This window comes from Cucurbitaria berberidis, assembly GCF_010015615.1.
Source record: "Cucurbitaria berberidis CBS 394.84 unplaced genomic scaffold K460scaffold_3, whole genome shotgun sequence".
In the NCBI taxonomy this organism is placed as follows: Eukaryota; Fungi; Ascomycota; class Dothideomycetes; order Pleosporales; family Cucurbitariaceae; genus Cucurbitaria; species Cucurbitaria berberidis.
Genome location: NW_024468937.1, coordinates 3,954,973 through 3,972,834, shown reverse-complemented (window position 1 = coordinate 3,972,834; position 17,862 = coordinate 3,954,973). Strand labels below are relative to the sequence as shown.

Below are 17,862 nucleotides of genomic sequence, written 5' to 3'. Positions count from 1 at the left end.
AGGTTGGTGATCCTCTTTTCGCAATGCGGTACGGGCGGGTGAGATTATGAATTAGCCGTCATCATATCTCCGTGCTCGTGCTTGGTCTTTACGTGCAAAGTGAGACAGTGGGTGCATCATGGGTTTAATCATGGGGTTATGTCCGTGGACGATAGAGGAGCTGAATAGGTGATTGGGCACTATGTTATAGCCTACAATCGCAAAGTCACACCTGTCAAATGTCCGCGCGGTTTGTGTCCAGCTTGACGGGTATCATACAGCCTAACGCGACTGCGTCTCTCTTGACCGAGCCAATGTTCTCACTCCCCATCTAGTTGCACCTCTCATGACGCAGGCTGCGGCTGCACAACCCCCACCTCCACTAGCTCAACCTCCCAACTCTCCAAATCAACAAGCACCACAAGGCCCGTGGTCCTAAACTTCGGCACACTAACAAGCAGCACCTTCTGCCCAGCAGGGCCCTCGATAACCCTTTTCCCAAATGTATCCTGACACCCTGCAAAGTAAATGTGCGGACAATCCTTCAGCAGCAGCGGGTCGTCGTCTTGGAACGGGTAGCACCACAATGTGTCTGGAGCGGTGGGTGCTATGCACCGCCAGCGCAGCATCATCTCCATGACTTCGAGCGACTCGACCTCATCGACGTATTTGAGGAGATCGCCGACGGTTTGCCCGCCCGTCCCAAGGACGCGGTATCCTTCTATGTCGCCGTCCCAGGGGTTTGTTACAGTGTCGAGGCCGTGGATCGTTTCGTTACTCTTCGCTGGTGGTTCCGCATAGAGACGCGCTTTGGGGAACAGTGCGGTATGCAAGGGCTGCTGAGGGAGTGCGACGTTTGCAGGATCCGAAGCACCTGGTAGTAGGGTGATGGGTAATGTCGGGAGAAGGTCAGAGAGGAAGGTGTCGAAGCGTTCGGCGGGCGAGGCATTGTAGGCTGAAGCGTCGTAGCCGTAGTGTTTGCTCTTGCTCTTCTTGATGGCGAAATCTTCACGAGAAAGGATCGGGCTGGCATGTGAGAGCGAGTCGCCTGCTATTATGAGGCGCGTGATTTGGGCTGCTTCTGTCTGAGTGGGTGGACCTGTTGCTTCGCCTGTGAGGTATTCAAGTAGTAGATCTAGCGAAAGCTCATCGTCGTCTACGCCCGTGATCTCCAAGCCAGATATAATCGCCAATTTACCGGCTCTCTCGCGCTTGGGCTTCGGTTTCTTCGCTCGCGACAGCGCCGAGTCTTCGCGTTCCCAGCGCTGCGGTTGTCGTGGAAGATCTGCGTATTGTGTAGCGATGACTTGGAACGTTCCGTCTGCTTGTTCAGTCCCGAGCGCCGCGAGCACGCAGCCGGTGACATAGTGTGAGTTCAGGCTCTCGCCTGTTACGCGGAGGCGACCGGACTCGTCCTCGAGCATCATTTCGTCTTGGCCGCCGGAGGAGACGTAGGTTTCGCGGGGTGGTGGGGCGGCTATCCAGTGCTACACAAGGTCAATATGTGCTGCTGCAGTCTCCCAGTGCTTTAAGGCAGCATTACATACCTCTTTCGATATGTCGTCCAGCACGTTTGGCTTCAGCGCCATCTCCATGTACACTGTCCCGACTATCCAGCAAAGCTGCCCTTGCCGTACGTCAAGCACACGCTCAACGAAGCTCGCCTTCTCCTGGCCTAGCTGTACAAGATCAGCTCTACCCTCATTCACTCTTTCCACGCAATATCCCAGTGTGTGGCCTTGCATACCTCGAAGTCGCTCCAGGCGTCCTCTGCCTTTTGCTTCACAGCCTTCCTCAACAGCGCTAACCGTAGGAAATACATGTCCGCATACTGTTGCCCGTAGTGTTTATCGGTGCCTTTTGGTAGCTCGAATGTGTGGAGAGGGCTGTATGCGGAAGGGTTTCGAGAGGGAATATACGGCGCATCCCCGCTATAGCTTGTTAGAGATTGCTATCAAGGCGTAATAAACACTTACAAGGGTGCGCCTTTTAACATATCACCGTCGGGAGGTTCCATGGAGAGATACGGAAGTCCTGGTGAAGGTGGTGGTGAAGTTTTGAAGTTTCGATTGTGGAGATGTTGAACCTTGGAAGCTCCAACAGCTGCGGGAGTCGCGACGCGCGACTTTCGCGCCATCCCAAAAAGGAAATATAAGAGCTACATGACTTGCAAGGTTCCAAGGTTCACCAGGCCGTCACACATCAATCTTCGTTCGTTTTGTGATATATTGTAGGCCTGTTAACTTCCTATGATGCTCGAACTATTATTTCTCTATAACCAACTACGACCTAGGCTTCAAGTGAGCAGGTATGCAAAGGAGTGATCTAGTGTGCATAAGGTCATTCGACATAGCGAGACATGCGACAGTGCACTACATGCTCCCAAGCACAGCAAATAGAGCACTATTTCGAGGCCATTCATGAACAAGCAAGCACAAAGTAAAGTCTGAGTTATTCAAGTATTGTATCTTGCCTTCTAGGCTGATCTATCTATCGCATGCCGGTGGCAGCTATCTCCTGTACGGCATCCTCTCGAGTCGTGCACCGTTCAGGTCACGACCTTGCCCTGCAACATGTCTATATCTAGGCGGGCATTTGAACTCCGAGCGATGATGCGCCGACCATGCTAATTTCCGAACATGCCCATGTTGCGCTAGAGGCTATGTTGATGCGCCAAATCCGAACGGTAAAGGTTGATTAAAAGGTGGTGTGAGAAGTTGTAATTGAGTCCATCTCGAAGCGACATGTTTAGAGCATCTAATTTATGTTAGAAAGAATGTTCTATCGGGGCAAACGTGGACAAAAGCTTACCATAGCGACACCACCAGCGACAACGAGGCCGAGAGCGGAACCGGCCATGTGGGTAGGTACGGAAGCAGCACCGGTGAATGGAAGCTGGGACTTGGTGGGAGCAGTAGAGCCGGAGGGCTTCACGCTGCCAGTGCCAGTTGGGTAGGGGGTGGTGCCGTTGGCTGGTGCAGCAACATAGTTGGCAGTGGTGGTAGCGGCGAGCGCAGCGACAATGGCGACGATGGAGAACTGCATGTTGATGTTGGGTTGGGTTGGGTTTTGAGTTGGTCGAAGAGAGTCGAGTGTGTGATGTGAAGTGCGAAGTTTGGAGGTATGTACTTGAGTTGATGGATGCTTCTCCAATGTGTCTGTCTTACAAGCTCTTATATCTGCGCAACCCTTCCAAGCATTTCTCAGCCTTCTAGCCTTCTATTGTACCCCCTGGTATCACGGTACCCACACGCATACGCGTACGCAGCAGCCCACATCCTAGCACCCAGCCCTCGCGGCCCCACTCGTCCACTAATCAGACAAAGCGGTTGCCGCTAGACCCACCTTGCCACCAATGAGCCAGTCGTACAGGTCCAGATGCAGGCACTAGTCCGCGTGGCGTGGGAGTTGTTGTGCAAGCCGGGCTGGTCCAGTGTGCATGGAAGAGGCTGGCATCCCCCAAAAATAGAAGAAGACAACCACGCCCTGCTCAGCCTCCGGCCTTTCCTACCACACAGCTGATATCCCGCACAGATCGATAAAGAGCGTTTCCTGCTGGAGTCCCACGTCGTTGGTGGCGTCATTGGTTGAGCGGTCGTGGCCTTCTCAACGGCTGTCATCGGCCGATGCCGGAACTCAGGAATGTGTCTCCCTATGCAACCTAACCATCCAAGACCCAACATTCCACCCAAGGCTCAACAACAATAGCGTGTTTCGCCGAAGGACTGTTCCTGCGCAAGCCGATAGCCTTGGCCGATGATCGTCCACAGGTCCGCTATTCATGTTGTTTATGTCGCAAGCTGTGGAGAACGCTGGACGCGTGTTCGAACATAAAAACCGTCCGATTGGCGGGTCCTTGTTATTATGCAGCCCAGAGTTTCGTTTCCCCAGAAATGAGTGTCAAACAATAGCCCTGATGACGACAGAAGGGGCAGATGAAAACGATTTGTGGACCAGCACGATGCAACCGAAGTTATGCCAGCGCCTTCAATAATCATTGTTTCTCACAACCAGGATAACGGAAGTTATGCGACAGGATGACTCAGCTATTCAATAAGCCTCTCACCCGATGTTGGAATCTTATAGTGCCCTCCGAGGTCACCTCCCATGTGAACGAATTGCAGTTCGTATATTCTCGCATGATATTGCTCCTTCTAGGCGTTCCCCTTATCTTTGCGTACTCCGGTCCGCGATACATTTCATTGTTAGCGATTTTCGCTTCTTCATATCACTTTCAACGTGTGACGATTTCGTTTCTTTCCATGTCGACTTTTTCGTTTCTGACCTCACCTGATGGCCTGCCTCTCAACTATCCAAGAGACTACGGCCTACGTAGCGTTAGACCGGCTCGAGATAACAGAGCAAGCAAGAACTCATGAACGATCCATTTATTGAAATGAAATTGCACTACCTAGACGAAGAATTGGCATAATGTTCTGCGGGGCCAGCTCTCCCATACCTAATGCTAGGTAGAGAATGCTGGCGCATCCGAATGTTGAGCCACTCTTTTTGTCCAGGCGGTGGCCGCGTAGTCTAAGATAGCTATCCTTTGTGTAGATACCGAGAAAGCAGCGAACCTCTCAAGATAAAAGGCGTCGTTGAAAGTAGAAAGAGAAGTGAGGGTCGAAGTACCTAAAGACCTGTAGAAATACTCGAAAGTAAAGCACTGAACTTTAGAGATATCAGACGAAAATGCGGCCGATTGGACAAAGGTCTACTGAGTTATTGCACCCTTGGCTGGTTCCGCCATGGGCTTCTGGACCGTTGATTCTATTCTACGGGCACACTATTGAAAGTTATCATTGGAATTGTCTAATGAAGCTTATATACTAGGAGGTCTATGTTGATGAACTTGTCATACAACATGGACAACTACGCTTATTTGCGTGGAGGTTTAGTACACTCTTGTCGCCCTCTCCTTGTCTCACCTCACTTCCGCTCAACGGCTTCCAAGATCATCTAAAGAGGCCGCCATTGCTTTACATGTATCCAACGCCTCTCTTTCCCAGCCGCTGTCCTCGAAGCGCTTGAGCAGCATTGTCATTGGGCTGCCCGTCACCAAAACCGCAACCTCCATCTCTCTCTTGTGCCACTACCGGACCCGCGCACTTTCCTGAGCGGAATCCGCAACACCCTGCAGCACAATCGGCATCCGAGGAACAAGCGCCAGTAATAAATTGCTTGCCAGCGCCATTGCCAGCTTCATTACCCGTAGCCGGCGCTGTCTGAGCGGGAGCTCCTGGTTGAGTAGCAGCTGGTGGATTTGCAACTGGCAGAGTTGCATCGGCTTGAGCGTTCGTATTTCCGTTCCCGCCTGTAAGGGCTTGAGCAGCATCATCATTCGGTTGAGAATTGCCAAAGCCACAGCCTCCGTCCCGTTCCTGTGCGACCACTGGCCCTGCGCATTTTCCACTGGTAAACCCGCAGCAGGAACTGGCGCAATCAGCATCGGATGTGCATGGTCCGGTGATAACTAGAGATTAAGGTAAAAGTCAGTGTGTGTCTCAACGAGTTCGCAATGGGCTTTACGTACACTGAGTGCCTTGTGCGGCGACGTAGAGAGAGACTGGAAACTGTCAGCAAGCATCACATGGTTAGTGGCGAGGGCAGCTGACGGTTTAAAAGAGCCACGATTTTGAAGAGAGGTGCCATTGTAGCAATGAAGTGGAAAGGTGATGTCTGGCCTAGAATAAAGATTGCTTCGACGTCGACTTCGCCTGGAAGTAGAATCGTAGTACAAGGGAATGTAAGAAGACAAGTTTGGTGTTGAATTTGGTGATGGAGTTGAAGGATCCTGAGGATACCCGTTGTATATTATATATACCACATTCAAGTAATCGTCAGAGTGAATCGTTCTGACACATGCAGAGAAGATAAACGCTGGTTCCGAAACGGGAGAAGTCCCTGCGGCCTCATAGATACCTTGCGATGACGGAAGGTAGCATCGAGAGGGACGATATGTGTAGCACAGCCTCACGCTGAATGTCATGTTTCGTCTATGATTAGTTCTGCAAATGGGGTTATCAGAATTGAAATTGTGCCTGGTATTAAAAACGCAGACCTAGGGGTTAGGACGTTTGTTAACATCATGCGTTTGATCCAAGTTCATTAAGGATGCGGAGTAGATGTTCCCTCGAGGCGCGTGGCAGGCTAGACAGATGAGCGTCGTGAACATCAGCCTCATACCATTCCTGCCTTGATGCACTCTAAGTTTCGGCTCCGTCTGAGGAATTAGGGCGCCAAAGAGGGACGCCACTACTTTCTCTTTCTGACTTCTTCCGCATGAATCGATCGGAGCTAGATGAGACCGAACGGATCTCGGATATCCTGGTTTGGCGCTTGGAACGTCTGAACTCCGCATGAACTTACACCAAAGGCTACTGCTAAATTTGACCACATAAGCTATTTCCTACAGGCCCCAAATCACGTTTCTATCTAATCGCTACGATTCTTGTGGGCATCTACCATTGTTTTCGAGGCATGTTACACGATCTACAATACGACAGGTTATCAGACTTCAGCTCTCGAAAGGAAATATAGAAACATGTGACCAGGGATACCAGGATTGATTTAGGTCTGCTCGAGTGTACAATCGTGATCGTCTTTTCTTCCTCCAAGCTGCAGTGTACTCCTGTAAGAGTAAAAGGTTGGTACTGGTTCCGACGATTGACAAAAGACATGTGTGCAGCGATATCTCTACCTCTTTTATAGCATTACAATCCCAATCTGTGCACCACCATGTCGCATCACACGGTCCCGCTGCTATTTTTCTACTACGTCGCTTTCTGGTGTTGGAGGGACAAGAGTGGGGTACCAACGGGGGCAAATTTCCCCACTTCGGACATTGTATCATGACGTTGCAGATACACGACACTCATCATCGCCTTCAACTGTAACCCCCAAACCATCTGAGCCTGAAGCATAATAGAAGTTTAAACGTTATCATGTCATCCCCTAAAACAATTCGCTGGGGCATTCTCGCGACTGGTGGCATCGCCCTCACTTTGTAAGTGCCCCGCGATACCCCACCATGTTTATCTCCTGACGCGATTTGTAGCACGAAAGATCTACTCGCCGACCCGACCACGCGCGGAGTCAAGCATTTAAAGCACACAGTCGTCGCAGCCGCTTCTTCGTCGTCTAAGTCTCGCGCAGAAGACTTCCTGAAAGAGGTGGGCGCACCGTCAGATGCGAAGGCATATGGTTCCTATGAGGAGTTTGTGAAGAACCCCGACATTGACATTGTATACATCGCAACACCACACTCACACCACTACCAGAATGCCATGCTCTGTTTGGAAGCGGGTAAGAACGTGCTCTGTGAGAAGGCATTTACCGTCAATGCCGCCCAGGCACGCGCACTAGCAGAGAAAGCAAAGGAGAAGAACCTTTTCTTAATGGAGGCTGTCTGGACGCGCTACTTTCCCATCTCTATCTACGTCCGGGAGCAGATCGCCTCCGGTCGTATTGGGCCTGTTGCACGCGTTATTTCCGACAACAGTATGGCGCTGGACCCCGAGAACAACTTCGCAGACGGCAAGAGTCGCATGGTCAACCCTCATCTAGCTGGTGGAGCTCTTCTCGATCTCGGCATCTACGCTTTGACGTGGGTTTTCCAAACCCTATACCACACACAGCCCGAGAACTCAAGGCAGCCGCCTAAATTACTTGCTTTTGTCAAGAACTACGAGCCTACTGGCAAGGCAGACGAGCACAGCACCGTCATCCTTTCCTTCCCGAGATCGAAGGAGGCAGGCGGTGAAGCGCACGCCGTCGCTACAACGTCGCTTCGCGTCGCTACCGCGCCGGGCGGAAATTTCGACCTACCTTTCGTACGAATCCAGGGGCCGAAGGGCGAAATCCAGGTCTTCGGACACTCTTTCCGACCCCTCTCCACCAAAATCATCTCCAGTGACGGTAATGTCGAATCTAAAGAGTTTCCCATCCCTGGTCCTGGAAAGGGCAGCGGCTGGTATAACGGCTTCGGCGGCTCGCTTCAGTCTGAAGGTGAGGGCCAGGGTATGTTTTGGGAGGCGGATGAGGCTGCCGACGCGATCATCAATGGCAGGAAGGAGGGCAGGTTCTTGGGTCTAGATGAGAGTATTTTGATTATGGAGGTTATGGATGAAGTCAGGAAGCAGGGCGGGCTTGTGTATCCGGAGAAGATTGAGACGACGAAGTACCCGACGCAGTTGTAGATATTCAGATCCAACTCGGCTAACTGCCTTGAATAACTATGACAATTAAGTAAAGAAATATCAAATCGAATGCCCAGTCCGCTCACTACTGAAGAAGCAGTAGCTGCAAGTCATCGAGGGGTTTGGACCTGGGCTCGTATGTTGGGTTGTTCCATCCGCGCAACTCAATTTCCGTTTCACAACGTTTCACAACCTTCGCTCCGGCAGATTTTCTCCTCTCCTCTGTCAGCAGAAGAGCTGTCGGACATTCTAGACACGCGCCTATAGAAAGGTGAGTCCCACCAGACATCGTGATATAGACATGTCCAAAATACTCGCCTTTCTCTAGTGGCTCCTTATGGGTTGGATATCACTGGGGTGGAGACGCTCATATTCAGCCTGATGTCTTTACCGGGTTGAACTTGTAAACAAGCTTTGTGCCGAGGCTGGAAACCCGGGGAATCCTTCACCAGAAGACGTGTCGCTCATATAATCTCATTTAGGCAGATTGCTTTCAATGTCCTGTTTACGCCACATAAAACTACGGTTCCTCCACGTCAGAACCTCTTGAATATGATGTGCGATTACATTTCTGAATGCAGAGGAGAATATACCTCTACGCCCTCCATGTTTAGGTATTTCGAGTGGAACGAGAACTTGGAGTTACTTCGCAAACTACTGGAAGTCAACAGTCTGTTAGTTCTTACGCTTCGAACGTTCTGAGACGAAACCCTCCATCGATTTTCAAATCACTTGCTAGTCGAGCGAAAGTTTATCCGGTGGAATGTAGTACATCTAATATACCCAAGGATCTTTGCTCCGACAGCAATCTAAGAGAATATCTCTAGGGTTCAAAGAGGCATGCCACCAATCATAAGCAATATTTTGAGGGCAGGTAATCTCCACAGCACCCACAGGACGTTCTACGGGGTAGCCCCATTCCGGGTTACAACTACGACAAGCTTCGTTTTAATCTATTCGAAGGTCATACGCGACGTTAGGTCACTAGTGTTCCGATTTTGGATCTCAATGGTGCCAAACGAAACAACGTCCATGCGAAGCTAGCAGCTCGAAGGCTTTCAATGCACTTAGGAGTAATATTTTGGAGTATATATAAGGCCAGGAAGGTACTGATAGTATTAATCCAGCGAGAAACTTTGCCCATTGTTTCAGCGACCTTTCTTTTCCATAATTCGTCATCAGTCCACTGAGTATGAAGAACCTGGCGAGCCTAGCTGGCGTAGTCGCATTGGTGTCAAGTGTCACCGGACATGCAACCTTCCAGGATCTTTGGGTGATGGGAAAAGATCAAGGAGTTAGGGTTGTCTCATTATACTTGCGATCTCGTTGCTGACAGCATCAGGCTACATGCGCTAGGCTACCAACGAGCAATAGTCCAGTGACGGATGTGACGAACAGCAACATACGGTGTCAGTAGCCAGCCAAAATTTAGGCATGCTTGACTAACATCACTTCAGGCAACGCCAACCAAGGTGCTGCGGCCTCAAAGTGCAGCGTGGCGGCCGGAGGGACTGTGACAGTTGAAATGCACCAACAGAACAATGACCGCTCATGCGCCAATGAAGCCATTGGTGGCGCTCATCATGGTCCGGTCCTAGTATATATGAGCAAGGTCGCGGACGCGGCCACTGCTGATGGCTCTTCCAGTTTCTTCAAGATCTTCCAGGACACTTGGGCGAAGAATGCTTCCGGCGGGGGTGGCTCGGATGACTACTGGGGAACGAAAGACCTTAACTCGAACTGCGGGAAGATGGATGTGAAGATCCCTGCCAACCTCGCCCCGGGCGACTATTTGCTGAGGGCTGAAGCCATTGCTCTCCACTCCGCAAGTGGATTAAATGGCGCCCAGTTTTACATCACCTGTTATCAGATCACGGTTACTGGCTCGGGGTCGTTAAATCCGTCTGGAGTGTCATTTCCGGGCGCCTACAAGGCAACAGACCCGGGCATTCAGATCAACATCTACCAGAAATTGGAATCATACGTCGCTCCTGGCCCGGCAGTTATCGCTGGGGGCACAGAAGCTACTGCTGGCAAGGCAGGCTCCACGGTTACTGCCACGGCAGGATCACCTCAGCCTACAGCCTCTGCGAGCAAGGGAGCTGTGTCTAGTACGCTGCAAACGTCAGTAAAGGTTACGTCGGCACAGGCTACACCAACGGGTGGAGGCGGCAACACTGGAGGGTGTACAGCTGCGAAGTTTCAACAGTGTGGCGGGAGTGGGTTTAGTGGATGCACGACATGTAAGAAGATCCATACACGAACTGCATATGAGACCCATACTGACTCCTACTTTGTTTCTAGGTGCCACTGGCTCAACGTGTAAAGCGCAGAGTGGATATTACTCCCAATGTGTTTAGGAGCTGTAGCGATGCTGTAATCTCTCATATTCATGACACCCACTGCGGTAATCCAACTCTTGGCAGGGAAAGATCATCCTCTGGCTGCGACTAAAATAGTGAATTAAACCCGTTTTGACCATGCTTGCAGTTCAACGAACCTCTTAGCACCTCGCCGACTCGTTTCCATATTTCCGACTGTTCGCCTATCTTCCTTGTCACCAGCGCTAGTGCGTTCAGGCACATGCGACAGACATCTAGTGAACTGCTAAAAAGCCGTATTGAACAGATCTGACTACTCGTGACGAGGAGTAGTAAGGGTGTGGGGTACTCTATCAGCTGAGAACACGCTGATCTTAGTCCTTCATTTCTCGCCGACTGCCCAGAAGGCACATGACTGAACCTTTCACTAATTTTGAAGATGTGTTAGAAGCTAGAATGGTGACTCAAAGACGACACCAAGATATTCTTAAGAGTTCTTACGTTACTTTCATCTCTAGGTGAGCCGCTCTGTCAGCGTTTTTCACTCACTTTGTTTGCAGCAGCCAATAGCAGCTTGTCTTGTCTAATGTACGATGAGCTCAGGTAGGCTTCTCTGCGAACCATTTCTACAGCTGTACGCCTCGAGATGTTGCAGGACGCAATAAAATACTGTGGGCCCTCAAGGCTCTGTGCATTGCAAGCACGTGCACGATAGCGTTGGTTAAATTAGCGTACTATCTGCACCTCGTGCGACACGTCACTTACGCCATCGACAGCCACTACGTTTAAACGCCTTGGGAGTGTTCGATGAACAACACAACGACTGCCAGCGCAGAGAGAAGGTAATGAAGGTTGCAAGCCCCCGCCTCGAGGCTTGTGCCCTCGTAGTCGATCCATCGCGCACAACGCGCAAAATTAGGTAAAGGCTACCTAGGTCGAAGCCGATACCGAGCACGCGTCGCCTCGAGGACCTGATTACAGGAGCTCGCGTGGTGCATGGGACAAGATATCGAACTACTGGCCATAGCACGAGCGTTCATTCAGGAACAGGAGAGCCTGGGAATGTGATAGTGATATGGGCTGCAGGAAGGCATGAACCGGGAGATCGCAGGGCTGAGCAGTCTGCTCCAGGAACACATCCGGCGTTGACACGTTATTGTGAAGTATTCGTGCATGACGGATAGCTTGATGCTGCCCAATCGGACGATTATCTGGACCAATTCCGGTTCAATTCGCATATGGCGCTGCAGTTTGGCATGCGAACTTGGTAGAATCGATCAGCGCAGGAAGATGTTCGACATGACGCACTTCCGGCATGTAGAAATGGGACGGAACCGGAACGGCGCGCTGCTACCTTAACCGAAAGCGGGCCGACGGCCGAAGAAACTCTGGGCCAATCTGCGAGACACATCTGGCATTGCGTGAGAAACTAGCATGGTAGAGTCTCGGTCGTCCTTCAATTGCCAGCACATCGGACCAAGCTCATAATGGCAATACAGCAACTTCGAAAATTTGGGCCATTCCACCCCATTGGTCTTTGCCGCCCAGCGTTGCGGTTTTTGAACAGCATGACATAGTGCCATTACCAGGTTCTTACGGATCCAGTTTTTCCCATACTGCTTCTGTTCCTCCCTCCCCCCGCAGTTGCTTGCTCGCTGATATTTCTGCCGGCCAATTAAAGACCGAAGGACGTGCCAGCGCAACATGGCATCACTTCAATGCTTTGCTCCGAAGCAAATTGTGCCACAGCAGCTGCGGACTCGTTTGCTTCGAGATGGTGGTGTGGCAACAGTGCTGGCCAACTCCTACAGGATACCGAAAATGAGGCTCAGATGGCAGTTTCGGACTATAAACAGAGAGCCAAAGATCTCAGGGCAGGCGTTCTTTTCCAGTCTTGTACGCAGTTTAGTCCCTTCAAATCCCCACTTGCAAAACCGGACCCCACACTTAACACCACTCACCAGAGCCTTACTTGCACCCTTCCTCACCGCAATCATCTCTAGATATGGCAGCATCTGAGAGCTACGTCTCGAAACTCCAGCGTACGCTCACCGATACCACCCTTGGCGCTAGCTGAACAACATAGAATATTGCGCCACGCACCAAATTGCTCAGCCTCAGTTCCAAGACTACTCTGACCCTCGAGGTTCGTAGTCCTTCCGCACGCTTTCTATATCACACACCACGCGTTCGGGGAAATCCTGACATACATTCACAGGCATAAGGACTGCCTGGTCGAGTAGTGTCTTCGTACATGGTCGCGAATACCGGGCCCACCTCTGGCGAGACTACCGCTATCTCGAACAGTCGCGTGAGGAGGCGGCTGAAGTAGCCTGGAAGACGTTGACCACCGTCCCCACCACGACTGTAGCAACCCAGGCGCAGTACGCTTACAATCGTGGCTACACCACGACTCGCTAGCCTCTCAGTCGCGTAAGAAATGATGCTATCCGCGCGACCTAGCACAAGCGACGACTTCCACGCCCACTAATCGAGTCATACACACCAGAGCTGCTTGAAGGCTCCGCAATGCACCTCTTTGATTCGCGAAATACGATACACACATGTACATCCTGCAGGTCTAACTCTCAGACATCAATACCCGGGGCCTCATCCTATATCCATTCCGACTTTACTTCAATAGTGGTCTATTATTTGATCGAAAAGACCCGGTTTTATAACTGTTCTTGGGTGACGGAGTCCATACCTTTCTTGCCGCTACTTTTACCATGGGGAACTTTCTGGACTTTTTCTTTGTTTCCGTTATGTATCACTTCGACCAATCATTGTTAGCCTGATGTGGCTTTGTCTTACCTTTCTGGGAGCTTACCCTTGGTCTCCTATCTTGAACTGGCCTACTCAATCAATCGAGATTCCTGCGAAGCTGCACAGTTTACGCATATTAGCGAAGCATTTTGAGGACCCGTTGCTTCTAGTTTGAACCACCCCGGTTTCATTTACCTGTTGATCACTCTCAGGTTGGAATATCCAGTGTTGATGAATAATCATTTTTTTTGTTCCACCTCATTGCTACCTCTCGTGCATATCCACAACGAAAGTCGCCCAAACTCTTTACCTTGAAATGATGTATACGTAAATGATGGAAAAGATAACCAAGGGATTGGGATAATGCAAGTATTAATTGACCGCTAGTCTGAACAGCGAGAGCAAAGGAAACGAATCCGAGATATAAATCTTGACAAAGAACTTTGATGCATAACATTACAAAGGAAAGCGCGATGCGTAGCTACAAAAGAAAATGAGATGGTATATGGTATACCGAGACTCCATGCGCAAGAAAAGACCGTAACGTGCCAACATCATTGCATCCGCATACCATAATCACGTGGGGGGTAATATCCCGCTCGACATGGTACTGCAGGCTGCTTCATACCCACCGCCACTTTCTTTCAGATCCTCTTGCTCCAGCGCTGCGCTAATCCACCGCCAGTCTGATACTGAAAGGCTTCGCCGACTGCTCGTATCAGCACTCCAATCAACGGCCAGGAACGAGTGTATAGGGAGGATTACCTACTGCCTAGCCTTTGGCGCAGCATTTGGAAACAAAAGGGCGAGGCCCTCTTCCCAGCCTCGCTCGGTGACAATCTCAACAACCGGCCTTCCTGACTCGTCGATAGCTTGTAAATCTGCTGAGCCACCCACATCAATCAGTAGCTTTAGGATCTCGGCGTCGCCATTCTCGACGGCTTGGAGGATGGCGTTCCAACCGCGGTGCATTTTGTTGATGTCTGCGCCACGAGTGAGAAGCATCTGGATGATCTCGGCATCACCACTGTATTTGCGCAGAGCCTTGACGATGGGAAGATGCTCGCCTGGTGCGTTGGGGTCTGCGTTTGCAACGTCGAGGAGATAGCGGACGATATCTTTGCGTTCTTCGCGGATAGCCGTGGTGAGTGGGGAGAAGACACCACAGTTCTTGTCTTCGACACTGATGCCGGCTGCGAGGAGTAGCTTGACACTTTCAAGCTGATTGGCAACCACTGCCATTTCAACGACACCGCGGAACGCTCGCGGGTTGGGTGTCGCAGCTAGGAGCCTATTCAATATGGAGGGTCGCTTGACTGCCATACAGAGTGGCCAGTCCTGTCCGCGAACAGTGGGATCCGCGCCGCGAGCAAGCAATAGCTCGACGAGGTCTCCACGGCCTTCGCGGATCGCAGTCGACAGAGCTGTGTATCCCTCTGGTGTTCGGTCGTTCGGGCTGACGCCCTGATCCAGGAGATACAGTATTGTATCTTTGTCGTTGAATTGAACAGCGGTTTCGATTATGCCTTTCGGCTTATGAAGATCCGCACCAGCAGCGACAAGCTGGGAGAGAAAATGTGTGCGCTTGTGGGTAATACACTTGAACGCAGGGTACTCGGCAGCGTTGTAGTTAGGATCTGCACCGTTTTCGAGCAGGTAGGTCACAATCTCGGTGCTGTTATCGCGAATAGCCGAACATAGCGGTGTGTATATGCCATCTTTCCTGGCATTTGGGGAGACTCCCGCTTCTATAAGAATCTTGATGGAATCCAGTTTTTTCAAGCTTGCTGCTAGCTCCATAAGACCGGGGGTCTTCTTGTGGTCAGCACCGCGCGAAAGAAGCAGTTGAAGAGCTTTGGGCTTATAGGTCGATGGCCACAGTGGGTGCTTAGGTCCAGGAAGGTTTGGGTTAGCGTCGTGATCAAGCAACACCGTCATCAGATCTACACGGTTTGCTTGTATTGCCTGGAATAGCGCAGTGGTTCCTTCGCCGTTCTTCGCATTTGCGTCGCCGCCAGAACTAAGGAGCAGCTCAACCAACCTCGGAGAGACGACCTTGTTCATGGCTGAGACCAGTGCAGTGGTACCATTTTCCATTATGAATCCTGGATCACCACCATTGGCGAGACAAAGCTGGACGAAGTCGATGAGATTCTGGCTCGCAGCAAGGGCCAGCGGGGACTCAGAGTCTGGCCCAGCTGATAAATTGGGATCAGCACCGTGCGTGAGTAGTATCCTCGCAGAATCGAGGCACTGAGATCGGGTGGCCGCAAACAATGGCGTAACGCCTTCCCGATCGAAGCCATTGGCGTCTGCACCATAGCGCAGTAACAGAGCAATGCTCTGTGGATCCCGATTCTGTGCTGCTATCCGCAACATAGTAGCTTCCATTGGAGCGTCGGCTTTGGCTCCACCATCAAGCAACTGCTCTAAAATGCGGTGCTTCTTCTGCTCGACTGCATTGACAAGCGATGACTTGCCTCCGGCTATTTTTGAAGCCCCACTCTGGCGCCCAGAGTAGTGTGATGATGTTATGGGAGTATCCATCTTCGTCGAGGAGTGGTTATCGTCCAGATAACGTTCGTGGACACTGAGGTGCTGTAGCTTATCTTCCAGATGTGTCCGCGATCTGATAGACCCAGCCGCGTCGTCATACACCGGATCCTCCTGATATCTTGCGTTTTGCTGATACATTGTGTCCCTTGTCGATCCGCTCGAGCGGACACTTGGTGGTGATCGCCAATTTTTATGTAAGTCTACAATGTTCGACGACAGGCCCATGTCATCTTCTCGAAGATGTGAATGGCTCATTGCACCCCGAGGGACATCGCTGCCGTAAGATTGGATGTCATCCGCGTGAATCTCATTCAGAGACGGCTTGTTCATTCGGTTTGGATAATGTGGTAGCGCTTCGATATTCTGAGTGCTCTTCAAAGGGGGAGTCGGCGGAAGGTCAGAGGTCGGAGCTGGATGCAGCGGTGGAAGGCTCGTAGCTTTGCCTGGGCTCAGACGCTCCAGCGCAGCAATCAGGCCTGCGTACCCAATACCCATCGCAGCATCTGCTCGAGCGTCGCCAAGCGTCCATCTGAACATGGCGGAGCTGGCTTTTAGTGAGTCGCGGCTTCTAGAAAGCGTCATCCGCATCTTATCGATGTCTGTGTCTGCAAACATCATGCGAAATCGTTTCCCAAGGCCACCTTTGTGGGTCTCATTGTCCACAACTGAAAGGTAGTAATGTGTTAGCGAAATCCTGGAAACCCACGCGAGGGGCTCTAATGACGAACAAAGTTTGTAAAAGGACCATACGCACATTTATTCACCATCTGGCTAAGCACTGAGAACTCTTCGTGGACTTGACGAATGCGCCTGTCCAATTCTTGTGTCACCTCAACTGGTACTACCATTCGCGTCTTATTCGCTTCTGCAAAGCCGGCTTCGATTGACCATAGCACCTGGCAGAGTCCAATGAACTCTGTAGCGAGGATTTGAAAACCGGGGATGGGGTGTTTTGCTGAGCTTAGATACTCAAGCATGCGAATCGCAATAGTGTTGCCCTGAGCATTCACGCGGCTGCAGAGCTCGATGGACGTTTCCTTCTTTGCTGGCGCCATGGTGGAAGTCAACGATACCGTTAGGAATGTGAATTGGGCAAAAGACTCGGGAGTAAAAGCAAGTGAGCGGACCTGGGAGGCTACTTTACGCAGTATGACCTGGTGAGCTCTGACTAAAAAACAACGTTTGACCCACGTCGCGTGCGACAGTAGCCAGGCCCTCCACCCGTTCTAGGCAACGTGATCCCCGAGTCAAGAAGATGCATCCCCGCGAATCGTATCCTGTCGTGTCATACATGATCTAGTAGCGAGCTTCATGGTTCTCGGGTTCAAGTTCAGGCTATCGCTTGCTCCGGTACTAGCGCCAGCGTCTGTATGGCGGCATCCATGGATCCTCATCTCGATCCAGGGTGACCCTAGCCTGCCCAGGATTTTGACAGCCCCAGCACCATGTGTAATATGCATGAGAATACGGTCGGCTGATGTTGCATGGTCTCGAATCATCGTTGGGCGCGCTGCTAAAAGTTGTTCCCCGTCAGTAGTCTCACGCCGGCTTGATTGAACCGCAGGACAACTAGTTTTTAATATGCTGCTGGTTGTGACAGCATGAAGCTTTCTAGCCGTCTCCACGCTACAACCCTAGCGAATTGTCCGGGTGGATAATATAATCCTTCATGTCCCTGACATTTAGCTGTCCCTGAATCTGTGCCGCGTCCATGACGGCACCCTCCCTTGGCAATTCAGCATTGAGTGGAGAGCTGGAAACATTCCATGGTACCACTTCATCCCCTAGGAGCAGGCATTTTCGATAAAGGCTGTGAGGGATTGGCCTATCAAGTTGCTCCACGCCTCCCATCGCGGTTCCCCCCGTCGATGGCACATTCACGAAACGAGCTTAAGGTTTGCTCCTAGGTTTGAATCGGCCCTTATCAAATGCATGAACGACGGCGCCCAACGGGAAAAGCAAATTGGTGAACGCCCAAGTGCTAGTGCCAGACATGTTAGTTCTCATGTAGATCGATCGTGCACCTGAACCCTTTATTTAGT

General features: G+C 51.2%; 6 protein-coding genes across 6 annotated transcripts; 3 read left to right on the top strand and 3 right to left on the bottom strand.

Moving 5' to 3' along the window:
- Positions 1 to 323: 323 nt before the first annotated feature.
- On the bottom strand, positions 324 to 2,116 carry K460DRAFT_377294 (DNA polymeras-like protein subunit delta-2; the record flags this gene model as incomplete). The annotated part of the gene is made up of 4 exons (XM_040934959.1): positions 324 to 1,466; positions 1,527 to 1,658; positions 1,727 to 1,910; positions 1,956 to 2,116. The coding sequence occupies 4 exons, from the start codon at positions 2,114 to 2,116 to the stop codon at positions 324 to 326; spliced, it is 1,620 nt and encodes a 539-aa protein (XP_040788533.1).
- Positions 2,117 to 2,399: 283 nt separating this feature from the next.
- K460DRAFT_366817 (uncharacterized protein) lies at positions 2,400 to 3,053 on the bottom strand. The gene is made up of 2 exons (XM_040933459.1): positions 2,791 to 3,053; positions 2,400 to 2,736 (listed from the first exon to the last, which is right to left on the bottom strand). Exons 1-2 carry the CDS (start codon positions 3,022 to 3,024, stop codon positions 2,728 to 2,730), a joined length of 243 nt encoding a protein of 80 aa, XP_040788532.1. The 5' UTR covers positions 3,025 to 3,053; the 3' UTR covers positions 2,400 to 2,727.
- A 1,605-nt stretch (positions 3,054 to 4,658) lies between these two features.
- On the bottom strand, positions 4,659 to 6,038 carry K460DRAFT_118104 (uncharacterized protein). The gene is made up of 3 exons (XM_040926605.1): positions 5,595 to 6,038; positions 5,513 to 5,545; positions 4,659 to 5,452 (listed from the first exon to the last, which is right to left on the bottom strand). Exons 1-3 carry the CDS (start codon positions 5,629 to 5,631, stop codon positions 4,959 to 4,961), a joined length of 564 nt encoding a protein of 187 aa, XP_040788531.1. The 5' UTR covers positions 5,632 to 6,038; the 3' UTR covers positions 4,659 to 4,958.
- Positions 6,039 to 6,835: 797 nt separating this feature from the next.
- K460DRAFT_338762 (NAD(P)-binding protein) lies at positions 6,836 to 8,397 on the top strand. The gene is made up of 2 exons (XM_040931061.1): positions 6,836 to 6,985; positions 7,037 to 8,397. Exons 1-2 carry the CDS (start codon positions 6,924 to 6,926, stop codon positions 8,175 to 8,177), a joined length of 1,203 nt encoding a protein of 400 aa, XP_040788530.1. The 5' UTR covers positions 6,836 to 6,923; the 3' UTR covers positions 8,178 to 8,397.
- Positions 8,398 to 9,369: 972 nt separating this feature from the next.
- On the top strand, positions 9,370 to 10,537 carry K460DRAFT_377291 (carbohydrate-binding module family 1 protein; the record flags this gene model as incomplete). The annotated part of the gene is made up of 4 exons (XM_040934958.1): positions 9,370 to 9,450; positions 9,520 to 9,586; positions 9,635 to 10,420; positions 10,482 to 10,537. 4 exons carry the CDS (start codon positions 9,370 to 9,372, stop codon positions 10,535 to 10,537), a joined length of 990 nt encoding a protein of 329 aa, XP_040788529.1.
- A 1,966-nt stretch (positions 10,538 to 12,503) lies between these two features.
- K460DRAFT_377290 (uncharacterized protein) lies at positions 12,504 to 12,919 on the top strand (the record flags this gene model as incomplete). Its single annotated transcript, XM_040934957.1, has 3 exons — positions 12,504 to 12,540; positions 12,585 to 12,644; positions 12,717 to 12,919. 3 exons carry the CDS (start codon positions 12,504 to 12,506, stop codon positions 12,917 to 12,919), a joined length of 300 nt encoding a protein of 99 aa, XP_040788528.1.
- Between the last annotated feature and the right edge of the window lie 4,943 nt (positions 12,920 to 17,862).